Source organism: Zootoca vivipara, chromosome 10 (assembly GCF_965207765.1).
Source record: "Zootoca vivipara chromosome 10, rZooViv2.hap1.1, whole genome shotgun sequence".
NCBI classification, from domain to species: domain Eukaryota; kingdom Metazoa; phylum Chordata; class Lepidosauria; order Squamata; family Lacertidae; genus Zootoca; species Zootoca vivipara.
In genome coordinates this window covers 4,139,060-4,166,344 of record NC_142593.1, presented here as the reverse complement: position 1 = coordinate 4,166,344, position 27,285 = coordinate 4,139,060, and the positions used below count along the sequence as shown (strand labels likewise).

Sequence of the window (27,285 nt, the reverse complement as noted above, 5' to 3'; positions counted from 1 at the left end):
CAGATCAAACCTTTGTGTAATAAGGGAGAAGAGTGATTGCAAGACAAGGTTATCTCCCTCTCCATAGATTGCAGTCAAGTACCCTGTCCAAATTCTGATTTACTGCCCTAGAAGGCTAATTCTGCTATGCCTGTTTCACATGGAGCATCTTGTGTTCAAATACCCCTCCACATGGCGAGAGCTGGTATTTTCCATGACACAAACACTCAACCACATGCACTCAAACATTTCTTTGTCCTTTAAATTCATACTGTGCCTTTCTTCAAAAGGACTAGAGTATCACTATATTTCATTGCTGTTGTTTCTTTCCTGTCTATAGTTATCTTAATGATATGGACCGTATAGCAGATTCTGGCTATCTACCTACCCAACAAGATGTGCTTAGAGTCCGAGTTCCAACTACAGGAATCATTGAATACCCATTTGACTTGCAAAGTGTCATTTTCAGGTAGAGAAAAAGGCTTTAAAATTGTTATTACTTGATACATTAATTTTTGGGGTGTTTTTTTTTAAGCATGTGAGAAAATGTTAATTTTGAAGAATTTCTTCCCTTTCGTTTTTTAAAAATGGTAACACCAATTTTCATTTGGATACACATTCAGGGAAACTATTGTCAACCTGCAATCGTCACCACCTCAGGACAGTATAAATATTGTCTTACTTTACATTGTTCAAGAATGTGGGGTAGAGAAGGGATTTACTTGCATCAACGTACCGTATTAACGTAACATACATACACTTGAATGTACAATCTAAATATAAGTTTCAAACAAACACCCGTTTTTTAAAATGAAAAGAAGTGCCCCTGCACCTGCAAATTTATATCAATCTATTACATCCACTAACCAGTTGCTGGTATAAAATCCTCACTACAAATTCTGCCTCCTCTTTAGTTTTTTAAAAACAAACTTTAAAAATAATAACTTGTTAGTGAACAGAAATCTCCACATTTTATGCGTTTTACAACCTTATTATGCTGACATTAGCTGTGCATGTTTAAAAGATTTCAGAATATTATCATAATCTGTTTTAAAGGAGCAGACTGTTTACCATATCAAGCAGAAAGTTTCATTTTGAATCTTTTAAAATGCCAATTATAATTAGCTATAATGTGTTTATAACAACTTGCACAGAAACTTTTTTACTTGAACTAAAAGTAATGAATAGGTCTCCTGCACCGTGATGTCTGGGGTACCAGTGCCTCTCAACAAAAGCTGAAATCCTGATTTCGGTGCATTATGCATTCTAAACATTATAACTTTTTGTTAAATTTCTTCTTAAATATCTTTAGGAATTATAGTCTAGCTAACAAAGGTTATTTGTCAGATCTGTGCAGTATTCCCCATCATCTCTATTCCATTATTCAGTTTTCCTGCTTTAGATCCCCCCATATAATTATATAATGTGTTTGAATGCTAGCTTTCTCTTGAAAAAAAAGAGAGTATTTCATAATATGCATACTATTTTGTTACAGACTAATGTAAAATATGGGACCCAGGTGGCGCTGTGGTGTAAACCACTGAGCCTAGGGCTTACCGATCGGAAGGTTGGCAGTTCAAATCCCCGCGACGGGATGAGCTCCTGTTTTTGAGTCCCAGCTCCTGCCAACCTAGCAGTTCGAAAGTACGTCAAAGTGCAAGTAGATAAATAGGTACCGCTCTGGTGGGAAGGTAAACGGCATTTCAGTGTGCTGCTCTGGTCTCGTTGCGCCAAAAGCAGCTTAGTCATGCTGGCCACATGACCTGGAAAAACTGTCTATCTCGGCCAGTAAAGTGAGATGAGTGCCGCAACCCCAGAGTTGTTCGTGACTGGACTTAACTGTCAGGGGTCCTTTACCTTTAATGTAAAATATAGGCTGCATTCTCACACAATAGTAAACTGAGCTTTCATATTGCAAGAACAGAGCTATGATTGTTTACTAAAATAAGACATCTTCAAATTGTGGTTTATTAAACCAGTTTGTTCCAAATGAACCATAACCAAGATTAACCACAGTTTAGGGTTTGGATGTTATCCTAAATTTTAGTTAATCAAAAATGAAGAGAAAGTTCCATCTCTTTCCTGCAGCCGCACCAGAATGAGAATTGGGGGGGGGGGGGGGTTACAAGCTTCAGACTCACACAGGGTCGTCCTCCTTCAAATAAAACAAATGCAACAGTGAAGTAGATAGACCACATGCTGGCTTTTGTTCCACACACATTTCCAAGATTTACACGTTCACAGTGGTTGTCAGAATCTTTTATATCCCAATTTTACTTCTAAAGGACACCTCATGCTCAAGCAAAGCAGGTGTCAATATTTGATGCAACATTTCTGTAAGCCAGATATTTTCCATAACTTTATTCAAGGTGTACTTTGAGGCATTAATGATCAGAATTCTTAAGGCTGCACCTTTACTCAATTTATTGTGGAATAATCTCACTGAACTTCTATTTAGGTATGTTTGGTTATTACTGGGCTGGTACAGACTGGCTGACTCCTCAAGCTGGTCCTCCTCTTGTAGTTTACTCATGATATAGAACTCACACCTGTTTCCATTTAAATGTGGATGGAATGCCAGTGTATATTTGGTGGGATCCAATGCCTTTCTAATTGATTGCAATGATGTAAATAATACCATGCTTTTTATATCTTACCTTTTGACCCATGTATTTTGCTATTATTACAGAATGGTGGATGTGGGGGGGCAGCGATCAGAGCGAAGAAAATGGATACACTGCTTTGAAAATGTCACCTCTATCATGTTTCTAGTAGCCCTTAGTGAATATGATCAAGTACTTGTGGAATCAGACAATGAGGTAAGTAATTTTTAAAATGCACCATTACTTGAGAAGTAATTTAAGGCTCCCATATGAATTTGCCCAGGTGCTGACATTTTCCCATGGCATTCTGAGGCTATGCAGATAGTTACGAGCAGGGGCTTTTCTGTGGTATCACCCCTATTGTGGAAGACCCTGCTCAAAGAAGTTTGTCAAGATGGTTCTTCCATGGTCTTTTGCAAATTGGCTGAGACATTTTATTACATTGGACTTTTGAGGAGTTGTTGAGTCTCTTGTTGTTTTTGTTTGATGTTTTATGGCTTTATGAAATCCCTGTTCACAATTCCCCCAGTCAAGGAAGAGGATGGATATCTATCTTATCCTTTGCATAAAGGTAAAGGGACCCCTGACCATTATTAGGTCCAGTCGTGACCAACTCTGGAGTTGCAGCGCTCATCTCGCGTTATTGGCCGAGGGAGCTGGCATACAGCTTCCAGGTCATGTCGCCAGCATGACTAAGCCGCTTCTGGTGAAAAAGAGGAGCACACGGAAACGCCGTTTACCTTCCCACCAGAGCGGTACCTATTTATCTACTTGCACTTTGACGTGCTTTCAAACTGCTAGGTGGGCAGGAGCAGGGACTGAGCAACGGGAGCTCACCCCGTCGCAGAGATTCGAACCGCCGACCTTCTGATCGGCAAGCCCTTGGCTCTGTGGTTTAACCCACAGCGCCACCCGTGTCCTTTGCATAGCTCTGTTCAAATAAATGTCTATTCATTTCATGTAATTGATACTTTTATAGCAGCATATTATAACAAGCTTTGCTCAGATTACTCTTGTTTATCAAACTGTAAAGAGGAGTAACACAGAAGTACAAGATAAAAATACCGGTAATAATATTTTATGTATATCACATTAGGGCAATTTGACCCATGTGTGTTCATCACACAGTGCACACTTTCTACACTTCTGCCTCCCTTCCCAGACTATTCCTTCTGTATTCCTACTGTAGCCCAGGGGATGCTGGGGCTTGTAATCCTAGTCACTTTCTCAGCCAATAGCTGCCAGCCGATGTTTTGAGGCCCTCCTTGTGGTTTCATCAAGAATTGTGGCTTGTGGCACAGTAACGCAAAACAGAGCCTTCTTGGTGGAAGTGCTCCAATTGTGGAGCTCCTTTCCTGGGAAAGTGTATTAGTCCTCTATGTTGACAACCTTTTCACCATTGGCTAAAGACACATCTGTTTATCTGGGCTTTGGGGGGGGGGAATAGATTTGGAACCCAAAATTTTTTATATCACTTCCTGCTGGACTGTGTTTTGGGGGGATTTAGGTAATTTAGTTCTATATGTATTAATTACTGTTTTCTGATGGTTGTATTTTACTACATAGGACCCTGCTTTTGGGGCGCAGGGTTGAGGAGCTAGAGCGGAAAATTAGGTAAAGGTCATTTGTCTCCACTAGCAGGGCCACATTCCTTGAGTAGAGCTACGGTGAGGGGAACTTCCTGATAGCAGGAAGAAATCTGTATCCAACTCGCAATGTTTTTTGAACTAGGGACTTCTGCAATGAACCATCCCATTTAGGCACACATGTATCTCTGATTAGCTGGGTGTTTCCTTTTTCTTCTATGTAGTTTTTCTTTCTGCAAGATTGAATCACATTTAAATGCAAATGTGCACAGAGATAATATAGCCTGGAAAGCACTTACCAAGGAAGTCATTATGTGTAAGGGAACTTGTTAATTTATGATATGATTTTAAACACATTAGTCATACTTCAAGTTTGAGGCATGTATAATACAACAAAGGTTGGCTTAAAAAAACATTTCCTCCTCCTCCTTTATTGAATTTATATACCACCCTATACTCAAAGGTCTCAGGGCAGTTTTTTCATACAGTATTTGTTTAAGGCTGGGTGGACTTCATTTTCCATACTCATGAATCAGTTTTGAGTCAAGAGCCTTTATGAAAATCTCAACACAAAAGGAAAATTGATGACACTTTATCCTTTATCACCACTAAGAGAAACATATGATATAGTATAATCCTACTCTGCATCTGTTTCAACTTTTAATCTCATAATTAAATTATTAGATTAAACAATACGTTGTTGCTCTGCTGCATTCCTTCTTCAATACTTTATTTTAAATACTTTATAAAAAGAGGACCTCTTAGCTACATTGCCCTATCCATCATATATCAATATCTCACCCAGGAGCAGACCACGATGTCAGCTTCTCTCAGCGGTGTATCGCTGGTGAAACTGCCCCTGCTCCGGAGTCCCTCTGCTAGCAGCTCCTGCTGGAGGGACTCCGGAATCTTGACTTCCTCTAGTGGGTGCTGCTTGCAGAGGGACTCGGGAGTGGCAGCAGTTTCACCGTTGAGTGAAACTGCCACCCCGCTCTGCCCTCATATGGCGCAGAGGGGAAAACAAGCTACATCGTTGAGGTGCCGATACAGCTTGTTCCTCCCTCTGCATATTTAAACTGCTCGGCTGTGGGGTACGCGGTTGCCACTTTCCTTAGCCGAGCAGTTAAAGCCGGGGTTCCCAAACTTGGAGCTCCAGCTGTTCTTTGACAACAGTTCCCATTATCCCTGACCACTGGTCCTGCTAGCAAGAGATGATGGGAGTTGTAGTCCCAAAACAGCTGGAAACCCAAGTTTGGGAAACCTTGAGTTAAAGGATACCCCAGCCCAGCGCTGGCTCCCGTAAGCCAGCAGAGAGCTTGAGGCTCTGTGAAACTGCTCAGCTGAGGGGAGCACACCAAGCAATTAAAGGAGCCCCCAGCCCAGCACAGGCTTGCACGTGAGCAGGAGGAGCACCAGGGCTGGCTCAGTTGGGGATTGGGAGCCCTTCCGTGCCCCAGTTGTGCCGTGCAAACAAGCTGCTTTGTCCCAGCCTGTGAGGCACTGGGGTGAAACCACCTCAGGTCCCGCAGTGAGAGCTGAAGCAGTTTCACCTGGCGCCTCGCGGGCTGAGGCCAATGCATCTTGTTTTTTCAACATCATGGTATATCACCAAACCGTGATGTTTGACTGATGATACCCCACCACGATGTTGCAAAGCTGGTATTGCCCAGTCCTCCTACCAAGAAGGCCCTCTGCCTGATTCGCTGTAACTTCACTTTTCACATGTCAAAAGGCCCTCGGAACTGGACCTCAGTGTCCAGGCTGAATGATGAGGGTGGAGACGCTCCTTCAGGGCCTGGGTCGTTTAGGGCTTTAAAGTTCAGCACCAACACTTTGAATTGTGCTCAGAAACATACCGGGAGCCAACGTTGATCCTTCAGGACCGGTGTTATATGGTCCCACTGGGCGCTCACAGTCACCAGTCTAGCTGCTGTATTCTGGATTAGTTGTAGTTTCCGAGTCACCTTGAAAGGTAGCCCCACAGAGAGCCCATTGAAGTAAGTAATCTAAGTGGGAGATAACCAGAGCATGCACCACTCTACTCTAGTGAGACAGTGTGCAAGCAGATAGGGTTCAGCTGGTGTACCTTGTGGAGCTGGAAGACAGCTTCACTGGACACAGAATTAGCCTGTGTCTCCATGGACACCTGTGAGTCCAAAATGACCCCCAGGCTGTGCACCTGGTCCTTTGGATCTCAAAGTTGTTAATAAAGGAAGACCATCAGTGAATTTTTGACTTTTTGAGAATCTGCATCAGCTGCTTTACCTCCTGGCTCAAGACTGTGTTATTACTTCGCGTTGCTTGTTGCCTGTAACCTGATAATGCACTCCAAAATTTTCTTTGCTCTATGACTCTTGGTGAAATATTCAGTTCTCTATTAACTTAGTTGTAAGTTCCACAAATCTTAATGGGGCAGACTTTTGTTCAATGTATATGTACAGTGAAAATGCTTAATGCCAAAGAATGAAAGTAGTAAGGTTTTACTGGTTTATGTTTGGCATATTTTGAACAACTGAATGATTCTTAAGTGACAGAATACCAGGCGTGTTTAGTTCATTAATTTCGCTGGTACTTGGAATAGCTAAAATTACATCAATTTTATAGTATATTATTCCTCACAATAGAGAGAAACGTAAAGGATTCAGACATTTTGCACTGAGTGATTTAAAGCTTATTCAAATCCAAAATTTCCCTGATCAGAAAAGGCAAGATAACTGAAATATTGGAGTGTAGTGAGAAGTGTATGTAACTATTGTGTGGTTTGCATGTTTGTGGGTGCAAAATTCTGTGTGTGTATGTGTGCGTGCAAATGAAATTTGACATTTTCGTTCATAAATTTCAGATTTCACATATTTATGCGAGGTACAAGAAGCAATTTAGCTGTTAGAATAACTGAATTCATGTGAATACCTACTGTACAAAGTAGTTTACAGTAATTATTTTTATTTCCTCAAGGATTCAGTTTATATCCTTTAGGATAATATAGGATACATAAACACATGACAGATATTAGTTGTAACAAAATATTATAGCTAATGAGTAGTGTAAAAGGTAAAGGGACCCCTGACCATTAGGTCTAGTCATGACTGACTCTGGGGTTGCGGCGCTCATCTTGCGTTATTGGCCGAGGGAGCCGGCGTACAGCTTCCAGGTCATGTGGCCAGCATGACAAAGCCGCTTCTGGCAAACCAGAGCAGCACACGGAAATGCCGTTTACCTTCCCACTGTAGTGGTACCTATTTATCTACTTGTACTTTGACGTGCTTTGGAACTGCTAGGTTGGCAGGAGAATGTGTAGTGTTTGGGTATAAATGTGTTTGCTTACACCATTATGTTGTGATGAACGTGACAAGCTAAAGCTAAAACAGTAGTATGAAAATGTTGATGTGTAAATGTCTGTCTAAATGGGTCCCGAACCAACCCAAATTCTTCTTTCAGTATTGAGTGAAGTTTTGGTATGCAACAGATACCAGATGGGCAGGTATCCACCTAGTAAAGGTAAAGGGGCCCCTGACCATTGGGTCCAGTCATGACCGACTCTGGGGTTGCGATGGCTTCCAGGTACTGCGGCCAGCATGACTAAGCCGCTTCTGGCGAACCAGAGCAGCACACGGAAATGCTGTTTACCTTCCCGCTGTAGTGGTACCTATTTATCTGCTTGCACTTTGACGTGCTTTCGAACTGCTAGGTTGGCAGGAGCTGGGACCGAGCAACGGGAGCTCACCCTGTCGTGGGGATTTGAACCACCGACCTTCTGATCAGCAAGCCCTAGGCTCTGTGTAATCCACCTAATAGTGGATTACAAATAAGGGTGGCATTTAATTTATGTTAATTGAACACTAGATGGTGCTATAATCCTCTGGATTGTAGTATAAATCTCTGGATTAACCTCCATTCAGGTTAGTGTTGTATTAAAAGATTTATCAGTCTCTCATCAGTTAACAAAAAAAGAAAATGCATTCAGAAATTATCCAAGGGGACAAATAATTCTGTGACAGTCTCACAGCTGAAATGCTGCGTGCTAGTTGCGCTTTCTTATTGAAACTTTAGGATGCAACAGATATGGTTGTGCATTCTTTCCTTTCAGGGCACCCAAAAGCTATTTGTAAGTTTTCTTTCTTTCTTTCTTTCTTTCTTTCTTTCTTTCTTTCTTTCTTTCTTTCTTTCTTTCTTTCTACAAATCATCTCAGCAGTATTTCTCAACCTTTTCCCAACTATGGCCCTCTTCCGACCTTGTTTCCTTCCTGTGCCCCTCCTCCCCGGTCCTAGTGATAAAAAGGTACCTCGGGTTATAGACGCTTTAGGTTACAGACTCCGCTAACCCATAAATAGTACCTCGGGTTAAGAACTTTGCTTCAGGATGAGAACAGAAATCATGCAGCGGCAGCAGGAGGTAAAGCTAAAGTGGTATCTCAGGTTAAGAACAGACCTCCAGAACAAATTGAGTTCTTAACCCAAGTTACCACTGTATTTAAATGTTTTGTTTGTAAATAGAACATGTTTTACTTATATTTTTATAGTTTTTACAAAATACAATTCAAAATTTATACTTTAAGTATTTCTCGATCAATGTGACCCTTGTGCTTGATGACCAGAAACAATCTTTTTTATATCTGGTTCTATTGCTGTGAGGGATAACTGAAGGTCCCCTCTGTCAGTATGTTAAGGTGATTCCAGGTTTGGCTGAGTACCTCTTGCATGCAGTAACATACTTTCGCAGTAATACTTGCACAAAGAAACCGCGTCCCCCACGCTAATACTGCTGCAGTCACACACCTTACCTGTGACAAACGAGATGCGGGCAGCTTGGTGCAGGGAGGGTTGGAGTGCGGAAGTGGGAGGCAGAAGGAAGTGGCAGCAAGTTGCTGCAGAGCACGCGTGGCACTCCATCCACTGGGAAGCAACGTCACTTCTCTGTTTACTCTAATTCTCTGTTTTCTGTTTCCTTTCCTTTTTTTCATGGTCACTTCTCTGCTTTCTTCACTTCCCTCTGTGGCCTCTGAGTCTTGTGCCGTGGCCCCCCATTCATGCAATTTTCACCTGGGGCCCCCTTGGGATAGCCTGGGGCCCCCACACTCTGTAGCCTTCCTAGGCGTCTGCATTCTTGAAAATTCCATAAGGTCCTAGCTTGGAATTCCTCTAAGGCAGGCATGTCAAACTTGCGGCCCTCCAGATGTTTTGGCCTACAACTCCCATGATCCCTAGCTAGCAGGACCAGTGGTTGGGGAAGATGGGAATTGTAGTCCAAAACATCTGGAGGGCCGCAAGTTTGACATGCCTGCTCTAAGGCCTTTGCCATTCCAGTGTACCCACTCTGCTTTTGTACTGCTTCAGACAAATGGAAGGTTCGCGTGCACATAGCCAGGAGAGCAGTCTGCCTGCAGCGCCACACGCTGCTTGAGGGCTGGCAGCCCGTGTGAACCTCTCCCATGGTGACTGTAAAATCCAGCTGTAATTTGCATGTGTAAAAACGGAGCTTTCAGATCATTCCACCCCACCCCAAGTACAACACTAGAAGCATTTCAGTTGTTTGATACTAGTGATGCACCTGAATGTGTGAATCTGCTGTTGAGGTGATAAAGAAGAGCACTGTTGTACCTGGAACGTGAAATTGACTGATTCCTCTACTCCCCACATGCTGTAGCATTTCCTGTTCAGAATTTTTTTTCTAGTTGTGTAACTGCTTCAAAGGACTTTGGTTCAGGCCTGTTGTCCTGACACATGTAGTAAATACTAGCATTTTTATCTGGGGATAAAACTCAACTTTATAAGAAATTTTAAAATGGGTGCACGCCCCATACCACTGGCACTTTTGAACATATAGAATAGGTTCTGTGTTTGTACTAGTAAGTTAGGTAAAGGTAGAGGACCCCTGACAGTTAAGTCCAGTCGCGAACGACTCTGGGGTTCCGGCGCTCATCTCGCCTTACTGGCCGAGGGAGCCGACGTTTCTCCGCAGGCAGGTTTTCCAGGTACTGTGGCCAGCATGACTAAGCCGCTTCTGGCGAAACCAGAGCAGCTCACGAAAACGCCATTTACCTTCCCTCCGGAGTGGTACCTATTAATCTCATTGCACTTGGATGTGCTTTCAAACTGCTAGGTTGGCAGGAGCTGGGACCGAACAACGGGAGCTCACCCCGTTGTGGGGATTCAAACTGCCAACCTTCCAATCGGCAAGCCCAAGGCTCAGTGGTTTAGACCACAGTGCCACCCGCGTCCCTTTTAATTGTTACTTTTTAGTAAAAACCATTACTGATGGAGCTATTGAACAAAACCTCTGATTTAGATACGGCAAGCTAAATTTCATTCAGTGTAGATAAGCCCAACTTAAAACAGGCTGACTTTTTCTTTATTCAGTTGACTAACCATCAAGATGGTGACTGGGTGTTGACAGGTTTGGGTGCACATTCCACATTTTTTGCATGATCATCAGCCAGCTGTTCATAATTTTTGCTGTGGATTTTCTGAATTTGCAATGACATCCTCTTTATTGGTCGGCTCCCTGCCTGAGTCTGCTTCATTTCTTTTAGCTGTTAAATTTTTCAGTTAGATACAAGAAATAAATCTGTTTCTACACCAGACATTTTTTCCACAGCTGCTTTCAGTGTTATCTTTCAAGCCCCCCAGGAGTTGGTAAGATTTTAAGATCCTGCCCTCCTCACGTAAAGCCACCTGTTAGTATTCTGGGCAAACCATTTTTTTATTACAAATATGCATACAGAAATTGATGGTTTCTGATACAAGACCACTTCTCAAGTTGCCCATGTTTCAGATCCAGTTTAGTATTGTGACATCTTAGTAATAGCACATGTGAGTATAAGTGAAACAGTTTAAAATACTGTTTCTATGATTTCCTTATGCATCACAATTACTTTATTTATCAAGGACGAGCATCCATACCTGGAATAATGAGTAGCAGTGATATCACTGTGCGTAAGCAGCGTAACACTTGTGGGATTTATTTTTTTATAAATGTGAAATCAAGGACCTAGTCGAGATGAGCTCTAAGACTTTAGGTGACTATTATTTGAATGCAACATTTACTCCAGAATGCCATTCTAAAAGCCCTTGGATGTAGATGTGGCAGTATATAAGTAAATGGAAGAATAAGTATAATGTTTACTCTGATGAACAATTCAGTGTTCTTTGGCATGCATAGTGTGTATACAGTAGTTTGTAGCCAAGAGAATATTTCATTTTCATCTTAAGACAGTTTCTTTATCTTCATTGTTCTGTGGTTGAATCAAAACAACTTATGTCACATCTGCTTAAGTTTGGCATCCCTAGAATTAGCAGTCTCCACTGGCTAGTGTAAGGAGTTATACTTAAAATATCCAGGAGAAAAGCTCATACTTTCTCTACATAGGGCCAGATCATGCACCTCTGTTGTATTGATCATCTCTTTGGTTTGGGCTAGTGGCCTACCTCCAGGATCCCAGCGAGGGAGGGGGCAGAGGGAAATAAGTGAGCCGGACTCAGCAAATTCACTGTATTGATAAAGTATATGCTGAGGCACCAAGAACCTCACATACTCCTAAGCAAGAAAATGAAGCCCTGTGCAAGAAGAGAGGAAGAGGGAGCATGCAAGCTCCCAGCTCGTTTCTAATTGATTATGAATTGATTGATTTATTAAGATATTTCTATACAGCTCTTCACAAAAAACTGTCAAAGTCCAATTTACAACAAAAATCACACACACACACACACACACATTTTTAAAAAGCATAATAATCTTAACCCTTTGAAAGCCTGACAAAAGGTTTAGGCAAGATGCACTTCAGTAGGGGGGGGTCATTCCACAGCTGCTGTGCTACCACCAAAAAGGCTCTTTCACTGCATTGAGTCTAATAATGTAATCAGAGCTACATTTTTTGAGAAACTTACCTAATACAATATGTTTAATTTACAGATTATGCCCTTGGAACATTTATTATAGTTAACGTGTATGTGTGAATTGTGTTACTCTCTCATTTAATTCTATATTTTCCCTCTCAGAATCGAATGGAGGAAAGCAAAGCATTGTTTAGGACAATTATCACATATCCCTGGTTTCAGAACTCTTCAGTCATTCTGTTCTTAAATAAGAAAGATCTTCTAGAAGAGAAAATAATGTACTCACATCTAGTTGACTATTTCCCCGAGTATGATGGTAAGAGAGAACCTAGCTTCCTAAGACAAGTAAACCTCTTTTCATATACTTCCCTTCCACTCCTTCCATGGTTTCCTCTCTATTCCCAACCTATCCCTTAATCTTGTTCTTCTAAATTTTTCTCTTTCCTTCTCCTTATCTCATGTAATAACTTATTTGCTGAATTATATCACCCTGCCAAGTTGATTGTCCTGTTATAATAATTTTTCATGTATTCTATATATAGCATCAAATCCTCTTTATGTTTCTTTAAATCTGTGTTTCTTATTCTACTAGTCATACCCGCTAGTTCTGCACATTCCAACAGTTTATGATGCCACTCCTCTTTTGTTGGAAATGCATCTGTTCTCCACTTTTGTGCAAATAAAATTCGCACATTCGTGGTAGCATACATCAGTAGACTCACTTGTTTGGTGGGGGGGGATTGCTGTCATTATTATACCTGGAAGATATACCTGGGTTTTTAGGAAAGGATCTTTTAAACATTTCCCCCCAATTCATTATGGATTAATTCCCAATAGTCTTAAATAACACTACAAGACCACCACATATGGTAGAATGTTCCTACTGTCACTTTACATTTTCAATGTTTATCACTTTCTGATTTGAACATCTGTTGATGTTGTTTCTATTATAACAGGACCTCAGCGGGATGCACAAGCGGCAAGGGAGTTCATCCTGAAGATGTTTGTTGACCTGAATCCAGAGAGTGAAAAAATTATCTACTCCCACTTCACGTGTGCCACAGACACGGAGAACATCCGGTTTGTCTTTGCTGCTGTCAAAGACACTATCCTACAGTTGAACCTGAAGGAGTACAACTTGGTCTAACTGTGCCTCTAAAGTCTCTACCACCCCTTATTCCCCCTTTGGGCAATGGAAGATATTCAAGAGGGACTGTATTATCTGTGAAAACGATCTGCATAATACTAATTTATTACTGGCCTGGACTCTGTGAATGTTCACAGGGTTTATAGTAAATATGATTTTATTTAAACATTGCGGAGGAAAAACAAAAGATGCTGAACTACATTCACAGCACATTTCCTCATTTTTTAAGTCAAAACTTTGTGACTCGATGTGTGTTAAATTCTCAGTCGTGCACACACAAAGGATAGGACTTGGATGATCTTTGTTTGTTTGTTACTGAAGCAAAATCAAGTTGGTCTCTCCTCCCTCTTGGTCTATGTCTTAAGTTGGTGTCTCTCCCCTCTTGTCTTAAGAGGTACAGTGGCCTTTTACCCAAGTTTCATTCTTTCATTTCCTCTATAGCGATATGGTCAGCGAAAAGCTCTCTCTAGAATTTAAGCCATCAGTTGTTCTGATTTTTCAGTAACTATTTTTGGAAGGATCAAAAGTATTGATGCGCTTAACTTTCTTTTGTATTTCATTTACTTTTTGGCAGAGATGTCAAATACATCTGCTTCTTGGTACTGTCTTTGCACTGAAGGCTAGGGAGTGTTGTTCAGTGGCAACATGAATTGTAGCAGTGTTACAGAATTTGCCTTTAATTTTCTCATGGAAACTTGGCAAACTGTGCAGAACACACAACTAAGACACAAAAGCAAATAAGGAAATAGGATAGCTTTTTAAATTTCCATGTGCCATAACAAAATTTATCCTCCCACTTTTTTATTTTTATTGCTTCCTAATCACAGATGCCAAACAGATGTCATGGACACTACAGTAGCCTGGAAGTTTTTGTTTTTTATTTTAATTAATCAGACCTTCTCGATTTCTCTCACCATTTCAAGCCTATTTTTACTGTCTACCAGGTTTTACATTGCCAGATCTGGCTTTAAAAATATATATGAAAGTGTAAGTTACTGATTTTAAAGGTCAAGTTAACTGATTGGGAATCTGTCTGTTCCAGATGACAGCCAAATGTTGAAGCAGCTAGAGTTCAGCTTCTCTGTTCCCTGTTTGTATTGGGAAGCATTCCTTTGTCAATGCCAAAAACTGCTGCAGTGTGAGTGAAAATTTTATTTGGTGCTACATACATACGGCCTGCTAATTCAAAGTCAGTTTTACTCTTGTGTAGGTGACATAGCATTCCACAGTATTTCTTTCTTCTTCTTCTTAATTGAAAAACACAAAATTGGAAGTAAAACATCCTTGATATGGTTGCTTAATTGGTTTATTTGGGGATTTCTAAATAGGACCTGGCCTTAGAATTGTTACTGTATGTGAAATGACTGGGGGGAAACATGTCGGAAGGTGAAGGCTGCAGCCCTATGCGCATGTCCCATTGAGCGCAATTTATTCTGAGTAGACAAGTACATAGCTGCCAAGTTATCCCTTATTTTAAGGGATTTTCCCTTATGCTGAATAGGCTTCCTCACAAGAAAAGGGAAAACTTGGCAGCTATGCAAGTATGGGATTGTAAGTATACCTATTTTTAACAATATAAAGGGTGGAGAGATAAGACTGCATATGCCTTGATGAGTATCTCTTTCACATCATGGATTGAAATATAATTGTTAGGCTTTGTGTAAATAAGATTACTGTCAGATTGCAAAATTGTGTATGAAGGTTAGAAAGAGCATATGTGAAATTGACTAACTTTTTCTAAAATGCCATGTTGCAGCCCTTTAGTAGAAACTGTAGCTCAGCAGCAGCATTTGTGGCAGAGGGGCAGTGAGAATGGTGTACTGATTTAGTACCAAGGTTTAACTGTGGCTGCAATCTACCAAGCATTATTTTCAGTGGCACTGATTCCCATTTACAATGAGTGTGAGTGTTAGTGCACCCGTGCTTGGTGGATACTTCTCAATGATTTTTAATGAGATGCTGTTCACACTTAACTTTTTCCCATTAAAATTAATGAAAAGTTGAGCTGCTTTTGTTCCCTCATAATGAAACATCTTGTAATTTAAAAATGGTTGTAGGTATAGTGCAATTATGAATGCTATAATCATTGTACACACACACATACATACACAAAAAAAACATATACATATATATATATATATATGGCAGCATCCATATTGGCTTTGTAATCATTAATTTTTGGCAGATTGAATGTGCTGTATTGATATGTATCTATGTAATTGTAATGTATGTCTTATAGATAATTCACATTTTAAATAATGTTATTTTATTTACTTTTTTAAGAGAGAAGAATGTAATTTTTGTCAGTTTATTTCTGACTAGGGTTTTTTATTTTTATTTACAAAAATAATTATTATAGTGCAGAGCGGTACTAGCATCGTGCTGTGTCAAATCACTTGCACAGCCTGAAAAGAAGTGGACTGAAAACACACACGCACACACAAAGTCATTGATGTTTCTATACAAGTTTTCAGAAGGTTTCACTCTTGAGGTAGCTTTCTTAGAAGAAAATGTGCTGCTGGGCTGCATTGATCTTTGGTAAATGAAAAGAAGGTTGGTTTACCTCCCTGACTTTGCAAACTTTTTTCTTCTTCTTTTAACCACCAGGTTATGCTCTACAGCAGGCATACCCAAACTTTGGCCCTCCAGATGTTTTGGACTACAATTCCCATCTTCCCCGACCACTGGTCCTGTTAGCTAGGGATCATGAGAGTTATAGGCCAAAACATCTGGAGGGCTGCAGTTTGGGGATGCCTGCTCTACAGTCACCATATAGTTGAGATCTATATGGTACCAATCTTGTGTGAGTTCAACACACTTCTGGCTGTTCAGAAACTGTGTGACTGGCAAACTTGCTATTTTCTTGGCCTTGTCTTTTGTGTGTGTGGTGATGAGACAACTTGGAGTACAGTATATTGAACCCATTCACAAGCGTGGATCTCATAGATCTCCAAATGCAACAAAGTGAGTAGGAAGGACTGTTTTGGTTCCACTCTTGTGCTGCTTCACACATGCCAGCCTTCCTACATGAACATCTCTTCAGTGTAGGGACAAACATATATATACTACTATTATACTTTCATGTGTGGTGAGCAATGTGTGCCTATATCATTGTGTGCATATGATGAGAAGCTGAGATACAGATATGGTTGTATGTAAGGGGGCCCTTATGAGATGGTTTTAATACCCACCTCAGTTCATTATGCAAATAAAATTATTGTGCATACATTACTACTTCCCTAAATATGCCATATTCCAGAATTTAGTTTGTCAGACCCAACAGTGTAACATTTGAAAGGTTTTGCCTTTCTTTAAATATATAGCAAAATTACCACTTATACAGCTCTAAAAAGTATTTATGTTACAGAACTATAAATGAGAGGCATAGAATGTGAAAAGACACTAAAAATTGGTGGAATGGGAAGGAAATGATACTTAAGACTTTACTAACAACATTGTGAAATTTGTCCTAATTTTTCTATAAAACAATGGATATAATACAGCAGGAACTGTTGCTTATGCAACTGCCATTCATTTCTATCAAGCTAAAGTATGTCCCCACACTATTATTTATCATTTATAATAGCATTTTATTTTCAGTTTGTACTGTGGTCTCCTCAGAATATTTAAATAAAGTAAGATGTTCATGGGAACTGAATCTCCAAATAGCATTGGATTAGACAAAAAAGCTCAGCCAGACTGTGAAACTTTGCTGCGCAAGATTCTTTTTGGAGAAGATGAACAAGCCGTGACAGCCAGACCCAGAAGTGACCCACGTTGGGCTAGCTGTGCTTATCTGTCTCATCTGAAGCCACCTTGAAGTAGTGACTTGCTACGTGACAAATCTGCATATAGCAATGTTGGATCTGAAGCTAGGTCTACCAGATCTTTATGTGGTTGACCAGGCACTTGTGATCTTCACTGGGGTTTGTGATGCATTAATTTTGGTGGCTTCTGCTCAGTCCTGGATTTCTCTTCCCACTAAATGTGAGAACGCATGACAACATTCCTTCTCTTTAACAGGGAATAAATTTCTTTAAATAAGCTACAGAAAGGAAAGAATGGAGGAGTCTAAAAGATTATTTGGGGTGACAGTATTTTATTATTATAATTATTATTATGGGTCTGGTGGGGGGGAGTTTTAAAACTTGTATAACAAGGAATCAAAGTTTACTTATGTCTCCTCATTGTATTACATTGACGTACTCCTCATTGATGTACCACTAGCATCTTCTAGGAAAAGTTAAGACTTGTGACAAATGTTTAGAGCATTGGATCATCTTGTTGGTTGAAAGAAGGGAGACTTGGGTGTGCTGAGGCAGGCTTCCCTTGAATTGCCATTACAACATTGCCATGTGCCAGTTCCTCACAGCCACTATTTTTCCTTTTGAAATGACACTGCTCTTCCCACTTGTAAGTTATACTGCTCAGATGTATTTTTCTTTCATAAATGGTTGGTTATTTTCTGCTATGCCTTACAGGTTTTGAGCCCTGACATTTGTGCCTCTTAGCAGGGAGCTGGAAGAAAGCTAACAAAAGATGTGTATATTTGCCAAAGCATTGTAACATGGCATATCATAAATGGACCAAAAGGAAGCTGCTTGGAAGGGTGTGTCCTTGATGCTCATTAGGAGTACTGTCCTCTAGCTATAAAGTTGTGCACAATCCCTTTTAGAGATCATAGGAGATGAGCAAGTGCAGCTCCCATTCAACTCAATGGGGCTTGTGCAGAAGAAACAGAATTGTGTCCTAGCACATAAAACGTATTAATATATGAGATGTTCATGGGTAGCTTAAAAACACCAACATGTAAAACTTGCTTTTCTCACAAGATGGCTGGTGCTCTCCAGATATATGAAGGATAAGCACATGAACAATGTCATTTCATTTTTTATTTTTCAAAACTACTTTGCCAAGATTATAGGAATTGTTTGTTTTTAGTTATGCCATCACATTAGTATAGTTTTTCCCCCCAACCCCAAGTTTGAAAGTGGAGCAGACTTTTTTTAAAAAAACCAAAATGTGGGAATATCAAGTTGGAACTGACTGCATGATTTGCAAACAAAAATCGCACAGGGAGGGAAAGGGTTGCATATTAAGTGACTTCTAGGATCTCCCAGCCTTTGGTTGTAAGATGCAAATTACTTTTAACTTAATGATTGACTTTTCCCATTGGTTTTGCATTTCTCACAAAAGCCTGAAATGATAGAAAATCAAATGTTAACACACATGAAAAAAATAAAATGTACCCAAATAAATTATAATGATGTGTTGCTCTTCTTGAAAAATATATATATATTTTCAGTTATAATGATGTGTTGCTCTTCTTGATATATATTCATGCCAACCACAACAGTATTTTTCCTTAAATAATGATGTGCAGTGTTAGTAACCGAGATATGAAAGCTAGGAGCTAAATGGCACTTTAAACCTAGGTTATGAGCGTAACAATGGAATGTCTAGGCGCACTTTTTTATAACTAGAATACTAAGCTGAAAATGAATGAACTGCAGCTAAAACATGCTCATTTTTCACATGGTCTGGTCTTTCTCCTGGTGTCTTCTCCAGTCTTCAGAGTAGCTAGAAGTGGGAACCACTCTGCAGTTTTAATCTGAAATCTTAGGCAGAGTATTGCACCCAAGAGTTCAGAACCTGCTCGCGCTAATGAAATTCCCTCTTGCAAACTGCACCTAGAACAAGGGCAGTCTCACTGATGGTGTGTACTCGATATGTTAACATGGCCTACCAAAGACCAGCCTTAGCTAAAAAAGAACCCTAATGTAGCCAGTTCATGTCTTTGAGATTCCATCACAGTGCCACCATCAAATTATGAAATATGTTGCATATACCTGACTGCTATATTCTAGACATTCAGATATCCTAGTTTTGTAAGTAATAGCCCTCCCAACACACTCCTATACCCCTCACATCATAGTAGGCATTAAATGTGTACCTTCCATTCTTTGCATAGCCTTATGCTAATTCAGAAATTACACACTTTTCTTCAAATCAAGTTGGCCCTGATCCAGAGCTCTGACTACTGGTGTGTACCTGGGTTTTATTATTTTGTTTCCTTTCTGACTGGGACTCGATTAAAATATTTGTTGAAGCAACCCAGAAATGGCAAGAAAATCCCGTAACACTGAGGAATTGCCATATCAGGCTGCGTTATATCCAGAAATCACAGTTTTTCTTTATCCTGAAAGGGAATTATAGCTACATTTTGATCATTTAGTGGCCACTTAAGTATGACCCAGGTGGTGCTGTGGGTTAAACCACTGAGCCTAGGGCTTGCTGATCAGAAGGTTGGCGGTTCGAATCCCTGCGACGGGATGAGCTCCTGTTGCTCGGTCCGAGCTCCTACCAACCTAGCAGTTCGAAAGCACATCAAAGTGCAAGCAGATAAATAGGTACCGCTACAGCGGGAAGGTAAACGGCATTTCCGTGTGCTGCTCTGGTTCGCTAGAAGCGGCTTTGTCATGCTGGCCACATGACCTGGAAGCTGTACGCCGGCTCCCTCGGCCAATAACACGAGATTAACCCCAGAGTCTGGACCTAATGGTCAGGGGTCCCTATTCCTTTAAGTATGAGTGGTTCCATTAATTTCTTGTGTTAATTGCTTAATGCCAATTGGTCACTCATTTTATAAATAATTTTTAATTAGTTTTTACACATGTTTTCCAGCATAACATCCTTTTAAACAGCATTTTGAAATTTTGGGCTATCACAGCCTAAGACTTCCTTCAACCTCAATTGATGGTTTTCTAAAGTCTTTCTAATTACTGTATACATTTTGTTACTATAATTATTGCTATAAACTCAACTCATTTAAACATTTGGTGGCAGTTTTTACAATGTTGCAGGCAGCGCATCTGGTTTGAACAAGCTAATTCTGAAAAATGGGGAAAGGGATACAAGTGAAATAGATAATGAAAGATTTAAAATTCCAGGCAGCTTAAAGATACAGCTGCATCAGAAATTTTCCAAAGGATATGATGTGATTTGTTAATGGTGTCTTTATACCACCATTTTGGAAGTTGGCCTTACAGGACCTGTAGATTTAACAGGTGGGACTCATAACTTTTAACTTAGCAGTATTTTATAAATTGCACTTGTTCTTAATGTCCTTCAAATGCATGTATTGTGTGTGATTTGGGGATTTAAAGTTTTTGATGAACTAATGTTGTATAAACCTCCCCAAATGACTTTGCTAGTTAAAATTACAACATTTTTGGCCATACTTTTGTACTCCAGTATCTTTGTTTCTTTACATTTGCATCTCTTGAAGTACTTTTGGCTTACTGTTCTCCTTAAATGCTTTTTTAATAATAATAATAATAATAATAATAATAATAATAATAATAATAATAATAATACAATATTGGAATAAATACATTTATCCCAATGATTACCTTATAGTGCCATGCTTTATCCTCTGTAAAGAACAACATATCCTGAATATATTTGTAACAGCTCAAAGGTTCAAATATTCCTTTCTGCGTTGGAGGACATCTATTCTACATGATTAATAAAAACGGATTGGTTTACACAAAAAACCGTCAAGGTATGTCCATACATGCATAATTGTGCAGTTAACAGAGAACTAAACTAGAATGCGACACAACGGTTTTCTAGAGAACCTCTTTAAAAAGTAACGGCAGAATAATTTTTTTCTTTGGTGGTGGACTTAATAGAGTGATAGATTTGTATTGTATGCTCAGTAATTGGTTTTTCTTGAAACCGCAACTACCACTTACAGAGATGACTGCTAGCTCAAGTGCAGTAAAAATGCAGCTTCAAGAAGCTGATGGAAATCTACCAGATTTAATGTAAGAGCATTTGCCCTCAAGGGTAATCCATAGCAGTCTATTCAATAAAGTGTAGCATGGACACATGCAGTACATTGAAGTTAGTGGTTTGCAACAGCCAATTTCCTGCCTTCTGGGTAGTTTGTTTAGAGGAGCATTCTGTAGTCCCCATCCCCTGAGGAACCTGGTCATGCGGCAAATAAGATGACAAGGAACTCGGTAGCACAGCCAGAACCCAGTAGGCAAGCCTCCATTGTCAGTGCCCAATCGGGGACAATTTAGGGCTCCCCATTGTACATTGGCAGTTGAGCCTTCCTGTCCCAGAGACGTGTGATGTTGGGTGTGAAGCAGGTGTGTGTGTGTTTTGGGGAAAACCCTCTAATGCAGGCATGTCAAACCTGCGGCCCTCCAGATGTTTTGGCCTACAACTCCCATGATCCCTAGCTAGCAGGACCAGTGGTTGGGGAAGATGGGAATTGTAGTCCAAAACATCTGGAGGGCCGCAGGTTTGACATGCCTGCTCTAATGGTACCCACGCTGGGTGAAATTAGGCCTGCTGCCTGGGGTTCTTCCCTTTTGCTGCAAAGGGTGTGGTTTGTCCATGTATTTTTCCAGAATGGAAATTTTGAAATGTAAAGGGAAAAGAAACTGACTCGCATCTTGCTTTTTTGACAAAAAAGATAAAAATGGTTCTCACAGGTGGTCAAATTCTAATCCAGGTTGTATCAGATTTAATAGTATTGGTAAATGCTCACAGCCAATAAAGCTGAATGTTTGGAAGTTGAGGACAGACAGAAGGAAATTGTATCTTCATACAGTACATCCTTTCAACCTTTTAGAGTTCACGGCTCCCTTGGCCAACCACATTCTTTCTGTGGCTCCCCACTTAACACTGGGGTTCCATGCCATTACACATGTAAGTGGGGATTTCCCCATTCTGCCTCTCTGCCACACCCTTTCCAGCACAATTTTTGGCGCATGTGTGTCAACAGGAACCCATCAACACCACTGCCTTGTAGGGCTGAGCTGGCACACTCCACATGGGAGCCGCAGCCTGCCTTTCCCAAAATTAGGGCACACATAGCAGGGGGTGGAGAGGGCAAAACAAGATTAAGATCAGAAGCAGAAATATTACGTTATTGCAGGGAAGGAAAGCAAGAAACACACAGCACAGGACTCATGTGCAGACTTGGAGCCATATAATCTTAAAGAGTTGGAAGGGTCCCAAGGGTCATCTAGTCCAACCTCCTGCAATGCAGGAATCTCGGCTAAAACATCCGTGACAGATGGCCACCCAACCTCTCCAAGGAAGGAGAAACACCTCACAAAGGACACTTACACCCCAGAGGGAAGCTGCAAGGGAGCCTGGACTCAAAAAGTTTTAAACCCACTGATGTACAGTATAATGTTGCAATAGAAAATGATGTAGTAGTAGTATTTTACAGAACCAAATGAGTGTATGACCAATGCACTAATAATGAAAATCAACTGATTCCCTTAAAGCTGTTTGTCCATAGCATTTTAATAATTACTGATGGCCTAAAAGCAATCCTCACTTAAAATCTTCTAGCATGACACAGCAAGACTTTTTCTCAATCAATATTTTAATCAAACTTGCAACTATTTTTGTTCTGCTTGCAATAAAAATGGTTCAAATGTTACTTAAGACATTACATCTGGCGCCACAAACTGCCTTCTAGAAGGATGAATTTGCATCAGGGGTGGCTAACCTGTGGCCCTACAGATGTTGTTGGACTACAACTTCCACCATCCCTGGCTATTAGCCATGCTGGCTAGCTGCTGGTGTCACTCCAAAAACATCTGGATGGCCACAGTTCCCTATCCCTGGTTTTTGAGATGACTGCAGTCATCTGTTGATGACCTGTTTTCAATTCATTGCAGACTGTTGATTCAAGTTAAGGCCAGTGCTGAACCAAAGGATCCATGCTAGGATAACAGTCACATGGTATTAAGCATGTCCTACTAGAGGTTTGATACGAGTCCTTAAATTGATTTCAGTTGGTAGATGAGAAACCAAATGGCCACATCACCAGCACCTTGGGAAACTCCCCACCGGACAAAAATCATATATCGAACAGATGGAAAGCTCTGCAATCTGAGCAGGCTGAAAGCAAAAAGTAAGGTTACCGTAACTTCCGTCATAGAGCTTCAGTATGCTGATGACAACGTAGTGTGCGCACGCTCAGAGGATGAGCTCCAAACCACCCTAAATATCTTTGCAGAAGCTTACGAAAAGCTTGGCCTATCAATCAACATCCAAAAATACAAAGTGCTGCACCAACAATTACAATATAACCCCTCTGCAGCGCCACAAATCCAACTCAGTGGTGTAACATTGGAAAACGTTGATCACTTCTCCTACCTAGGCAGTTACCTTTCCACAAGGGCCAACATTGATGCAGAAATCCAGCATCGCCTGAGCTCTGCGAGTGCGGCTTTCTCCCAATTGAAGTGCAGAGTGTTTGAGGACCGGGATATTCACAGGGATACCAAAATGCTTGTTTACAAAGCTATTATACTACCAACCTTACTATATGCTTGTGAAACATGGACCACTTATAAACGCCGTCTCCAACTCCTCAAAAGATTCCATCAATGGTGTCTCCGAAAATTTTTACACATCACTTGGGAAGACAGGCAAACAAATAACAGTGTACTGAAAGAAGCAAAGATCACCAGTGTTGAAGCAATGATTCTTCAACATCAACTTCGTTGGACTGGTCATGTTGTGCGGGTGCCTGATGTTCGTCTTCCAAAGCAACTACTCTATTCCAAACTTTAAAATGGAAAGCGTAATGCTGGTGGTCAACAAAAGAGGTTTAAAGACTATCTCAAGGCAAATCTAAATACTGTAAATGTAGAATAAGCACTGACAACTGGGAAACGCTGGCTGCGAGCTTTCCAGTTGGAGAACAGCCTTTACCAAAGGTCTCATGGGCTTTGAAGAAACTCGATCTCAGGATGCAAGGGAGAAACATGCTAAGAGGAAGGCACACTTTGCAAATCCACACCGTGATCAACTCCCTCCTGGAAGGACGTGTGAAGGACGTGTGGATCCAGAATTGGCCTCCACAGTCACGGACCCATTGTTAAAACCATGTTTATGGAAGACAATCTTACTCGGATACGAGTGATCACCAAAGAAGAAGAAGGAGCCATGATTACGTTACTGTCTCTTGAAGAGTTCCCACCTGGCTAATACTGAACTACCTGGCTCATTTTCATGCACTCAGATTGTTCACTTGAAACATTAGGAGAGAATATATACATTTGGCTGCAATCTTATGCACACTGTGAATAAGGTCCATTCAACAGTGGAACTTTAGGACTGCAATCATAAACACACCACAGAGTAAGCCCTTTGCACACAACTGGTGTTATTTTCAAGTAAATGCATATAGAAGTGCACTCTTAAGTACAGTCCATAGCATTCCATCATTTGCCTCCAGGAGACACATCGCTTCTGACTGGCTGCCTGTGCTCCACCCAGCCACCCACCCACCCACCCACCCTGTGCCCCCATCCTGCTTCCTGCTTTCTTCTAGGTGTTCCTTTCCAAAAAGTAACAGGGAGTGTGGGAGGGGGAGTCATGTGTACATTGAAACACAATTACGGCTGATATAAATAAGTCCAGTTACAATAAAGCAGTGATGGAGAACCTCAAACTTGAAGGTCAGATTAGGCCCAGCAAGGGTGGCAGTTTGAGTTGGGATGCTCTTTTCCCAGCCCAGTCCATCTTTCAAATTTAGCCTGCAAGGAGTAGAGGTGATGAGGTATAAAGTAAAAGCCAATGGAGATAATAGGTTGCCTTTCCATTTCTCTTTGCATGTGCGGGCACACAGAGAGAGACACAGAGAGAGAGGTTGGGAGATGGGTTTTTAGCTTCTGTGACATGAGAGCCTTTATGCTGAGGCTTAGCTTTTGCCCATGATGTTATCTCATCTAGGTAATTTTTAACTGAAATTCTCCCAAGAATGTTTCTACACCCATAACATAATGTTACTCTCCTTTAAGGGAATCCTGAGAACTCTAGTTCTTGGAAAGTGCAAGAGATCTCCAACTGAGAACCTTGCACTTAACCACTATTCCCAGTATTATATGGGGAAAGCCATGACTCTTTAAATTCCTATACTACTCAGATAATTATTAGCGTGAATATGTCTTAATCTTTGCTGTGTTGTAAAGGTAAAGGTACCCTTGACCGTTAGGTCCAGTCGAGGACAACTCTGGGGTTGCGGCGCTCATCTCGCTTTACTGGCCAAGGAGCCGGGATACAGCTTCCGGGTCATGTGGTCAGCATGACTAAGCTGCTTCTGATGAACCAGAGCAGCGCACGGAAACGCCATTTACCTTCCCACCGGAGCGGTACCTATTTATCTACTTGCACTTGACGTGCTTTCGAACTGCTAGGTGGGCAGGAGCTGGGACCGAGCAACGGGAACTCACTCCATTGCAGGGATTCAAACCACCGACCTTTTGATCGGCAAGCCCCAGGCTCTGTGGTTTAAACCACAGCGCCACCTGCGTCCCCTGCTGTGTTGTAGCATGTATCAAAGTTATGTAATGAAAGGAGAATCTGAGCATAGTAGGAAATTGTTGTATAAATTGTGGACTTTCCTTTAGTGAAGGACTTGGTGGACAACTTAATAGGGGAAACACCCCCTTCCAAGGCCCTGTGTTTAGGGGGCTCCTGGGTCTGGTGGCCAACCCAGCTGCTCCTGCTTCCCTTGCAAGGTTCTCCGCTGGAGACAGTGGAGCTTATCAACACTTTCACCACTAAAACAGAGGTAACAGGAAAAATGTAATATGATGAAGGTAACTGTCACTAAAGTGGTGGCAAAAATTGAGAATTAAGCTGGGACCATCACTTGCCAGCATTGCCATGAAGAGGCAGAGGAATGCTAGAGGCAGTGGAAAGGTGAAGGCAACAGGAGGCCTTAACTGTAACACTTTCTAACTAGAATTCACAAGAAAATTCATTGATGAATAAGGCAGTGGTGGGAGAGACTACACTTAGTCCCACTTAGAGGTTTTTTTTTTACAAAACAAAAGAACACATTGAGCCATCATGTATGTAAATTGATTAAGGCTTGCCAGCTTTGGACTAGCTCCTCTCCTCTGCTTTAACAGCAGCTTGATATGCAAACTTTGGGTTTTTCCAAACAAAGTCATCCCATTCATACAATGCAACTTTCCCTCCCTCTTCTCTCCTTCCCTCCCCCCCCCAAAAAATCTGTTCTGGGTTTTACCCCAACTCTCCTGAGGAGATTTGTGGAGAGGGAAGAGAAGGGAAGTTCCCTTGATAAAGCAGAAGTCTTTGTGGAATGGGAGGCATCTGTTAGATGCAAAATGTGTTTATTATCTACATATCCTGAAGACCTTCACCTGCTGATTTTTTGCAGAACAAGCTGCTCTTAAAAGGCACAAGTGTAATTCCAGTACAGTGGAACCTCGGTTTATGAACACCTCGGTTTACGAATTTTCGGTTTACGAACGCCGCGGGCCCATCTGGAACGGATTAATTCACTCTCCATTACTTTCAATGGGAAAGTTCGCTTCAGTTTATGAACGCTTCAGTTTATGAACAGACTTCCGGAACCAATTGTGTTCATAAACCAAGGTACCACTGTACCACCCTGGTCAGTTGGCAGCCCTACCTGCAGCACACACAACCACCATAAAACTTTCTCGCCACCTTCCAAACTTTTGGTACTGCCCTTAGATTCTGTAGCTACTTTTTTGTGGATCAGTGCTACCCTTTAGTCCTTGTCAGGCTAAACAAGGGATAGGGAAGCATGCGGCCTTCCAGATATTGTTAGGCTTTCAGTTTTCAACATCCCTGACCATTGGCCATGCCGGCTAGAGCTGGTGGGAGTTGGGAGTCTTAACACCTAGAGAACCACAGGCTCCCATCCCTGCATTAAACTCTATGCTGCTGTCATCTGTTTTCAATGCAAGTTTCCTTTCCATTCCAGTTGTAGTTTTCTCATGCTATCTTATTGACTGTATCTCTGTGTAAGTTGAATGAGTCATTGCCACGGGTTCTACCCTGTTGGGATGACTTTCTTGGGAACCAGCCAGTGGGGAATGGTTTAATCTAGGAGTGGGAAACCTGCGGCCTTCTAGACTTTGTTGGACTACATCCTTGACCATTAGTCAAACTGCCTGAGGCTAATGGGAGTTGGGATCCTATATCATCCAGAGGTCTCCTACCCCTGGCCTGCACAGTCTCTCTCCAAACTACTCTTCCAAACAGTACTGCAACTTCAAAGGCTGGTTTTAATATTTTAAAAACCTTTGGAAGAGTA

The 27,285-nt window shown here is 41.1% G+C and overlaps 1 protein-coding gene across 3 annotated transcripts in view; it reads left to right on the top strand.

The window, feature by feature from the left end:
• LOC118077036 (guanine nucleotide-binding protein G(q) subunit alpha) overlaps window positions 1-15,430 on the top strand; it is an 87,175-nt gene extending 71,745 nt beyond the window's left edge. For all 3 annotated transcript variants that reach the window (XM_035100329.3, XM_088653193.1, XM_088653192.1), the window contains 4 exons: window positions 320-448; window positions 2,669-2,798; window positions 12,164-12,317; window positions 12,958-15,430. In XM_035100329.3, coding sequence (XP_034956220.1) covers window positions 320-448; window positions 2,669-2,798; window positions 12,164-12,317; window positions 12,958-13,148 — 604 coding nt within the window. In that variant the 3' untranslated portion in view covers window positions 13,149-15,430. The remainder of the gene's footprint in view (window positions 1-319; window positions 449-2,668; window positions 2,799-12,163; window positions 12,318-12,957) is intronic.
• Window positions 15,431-27,285: the final 11,855 nt, after the last annotated feature.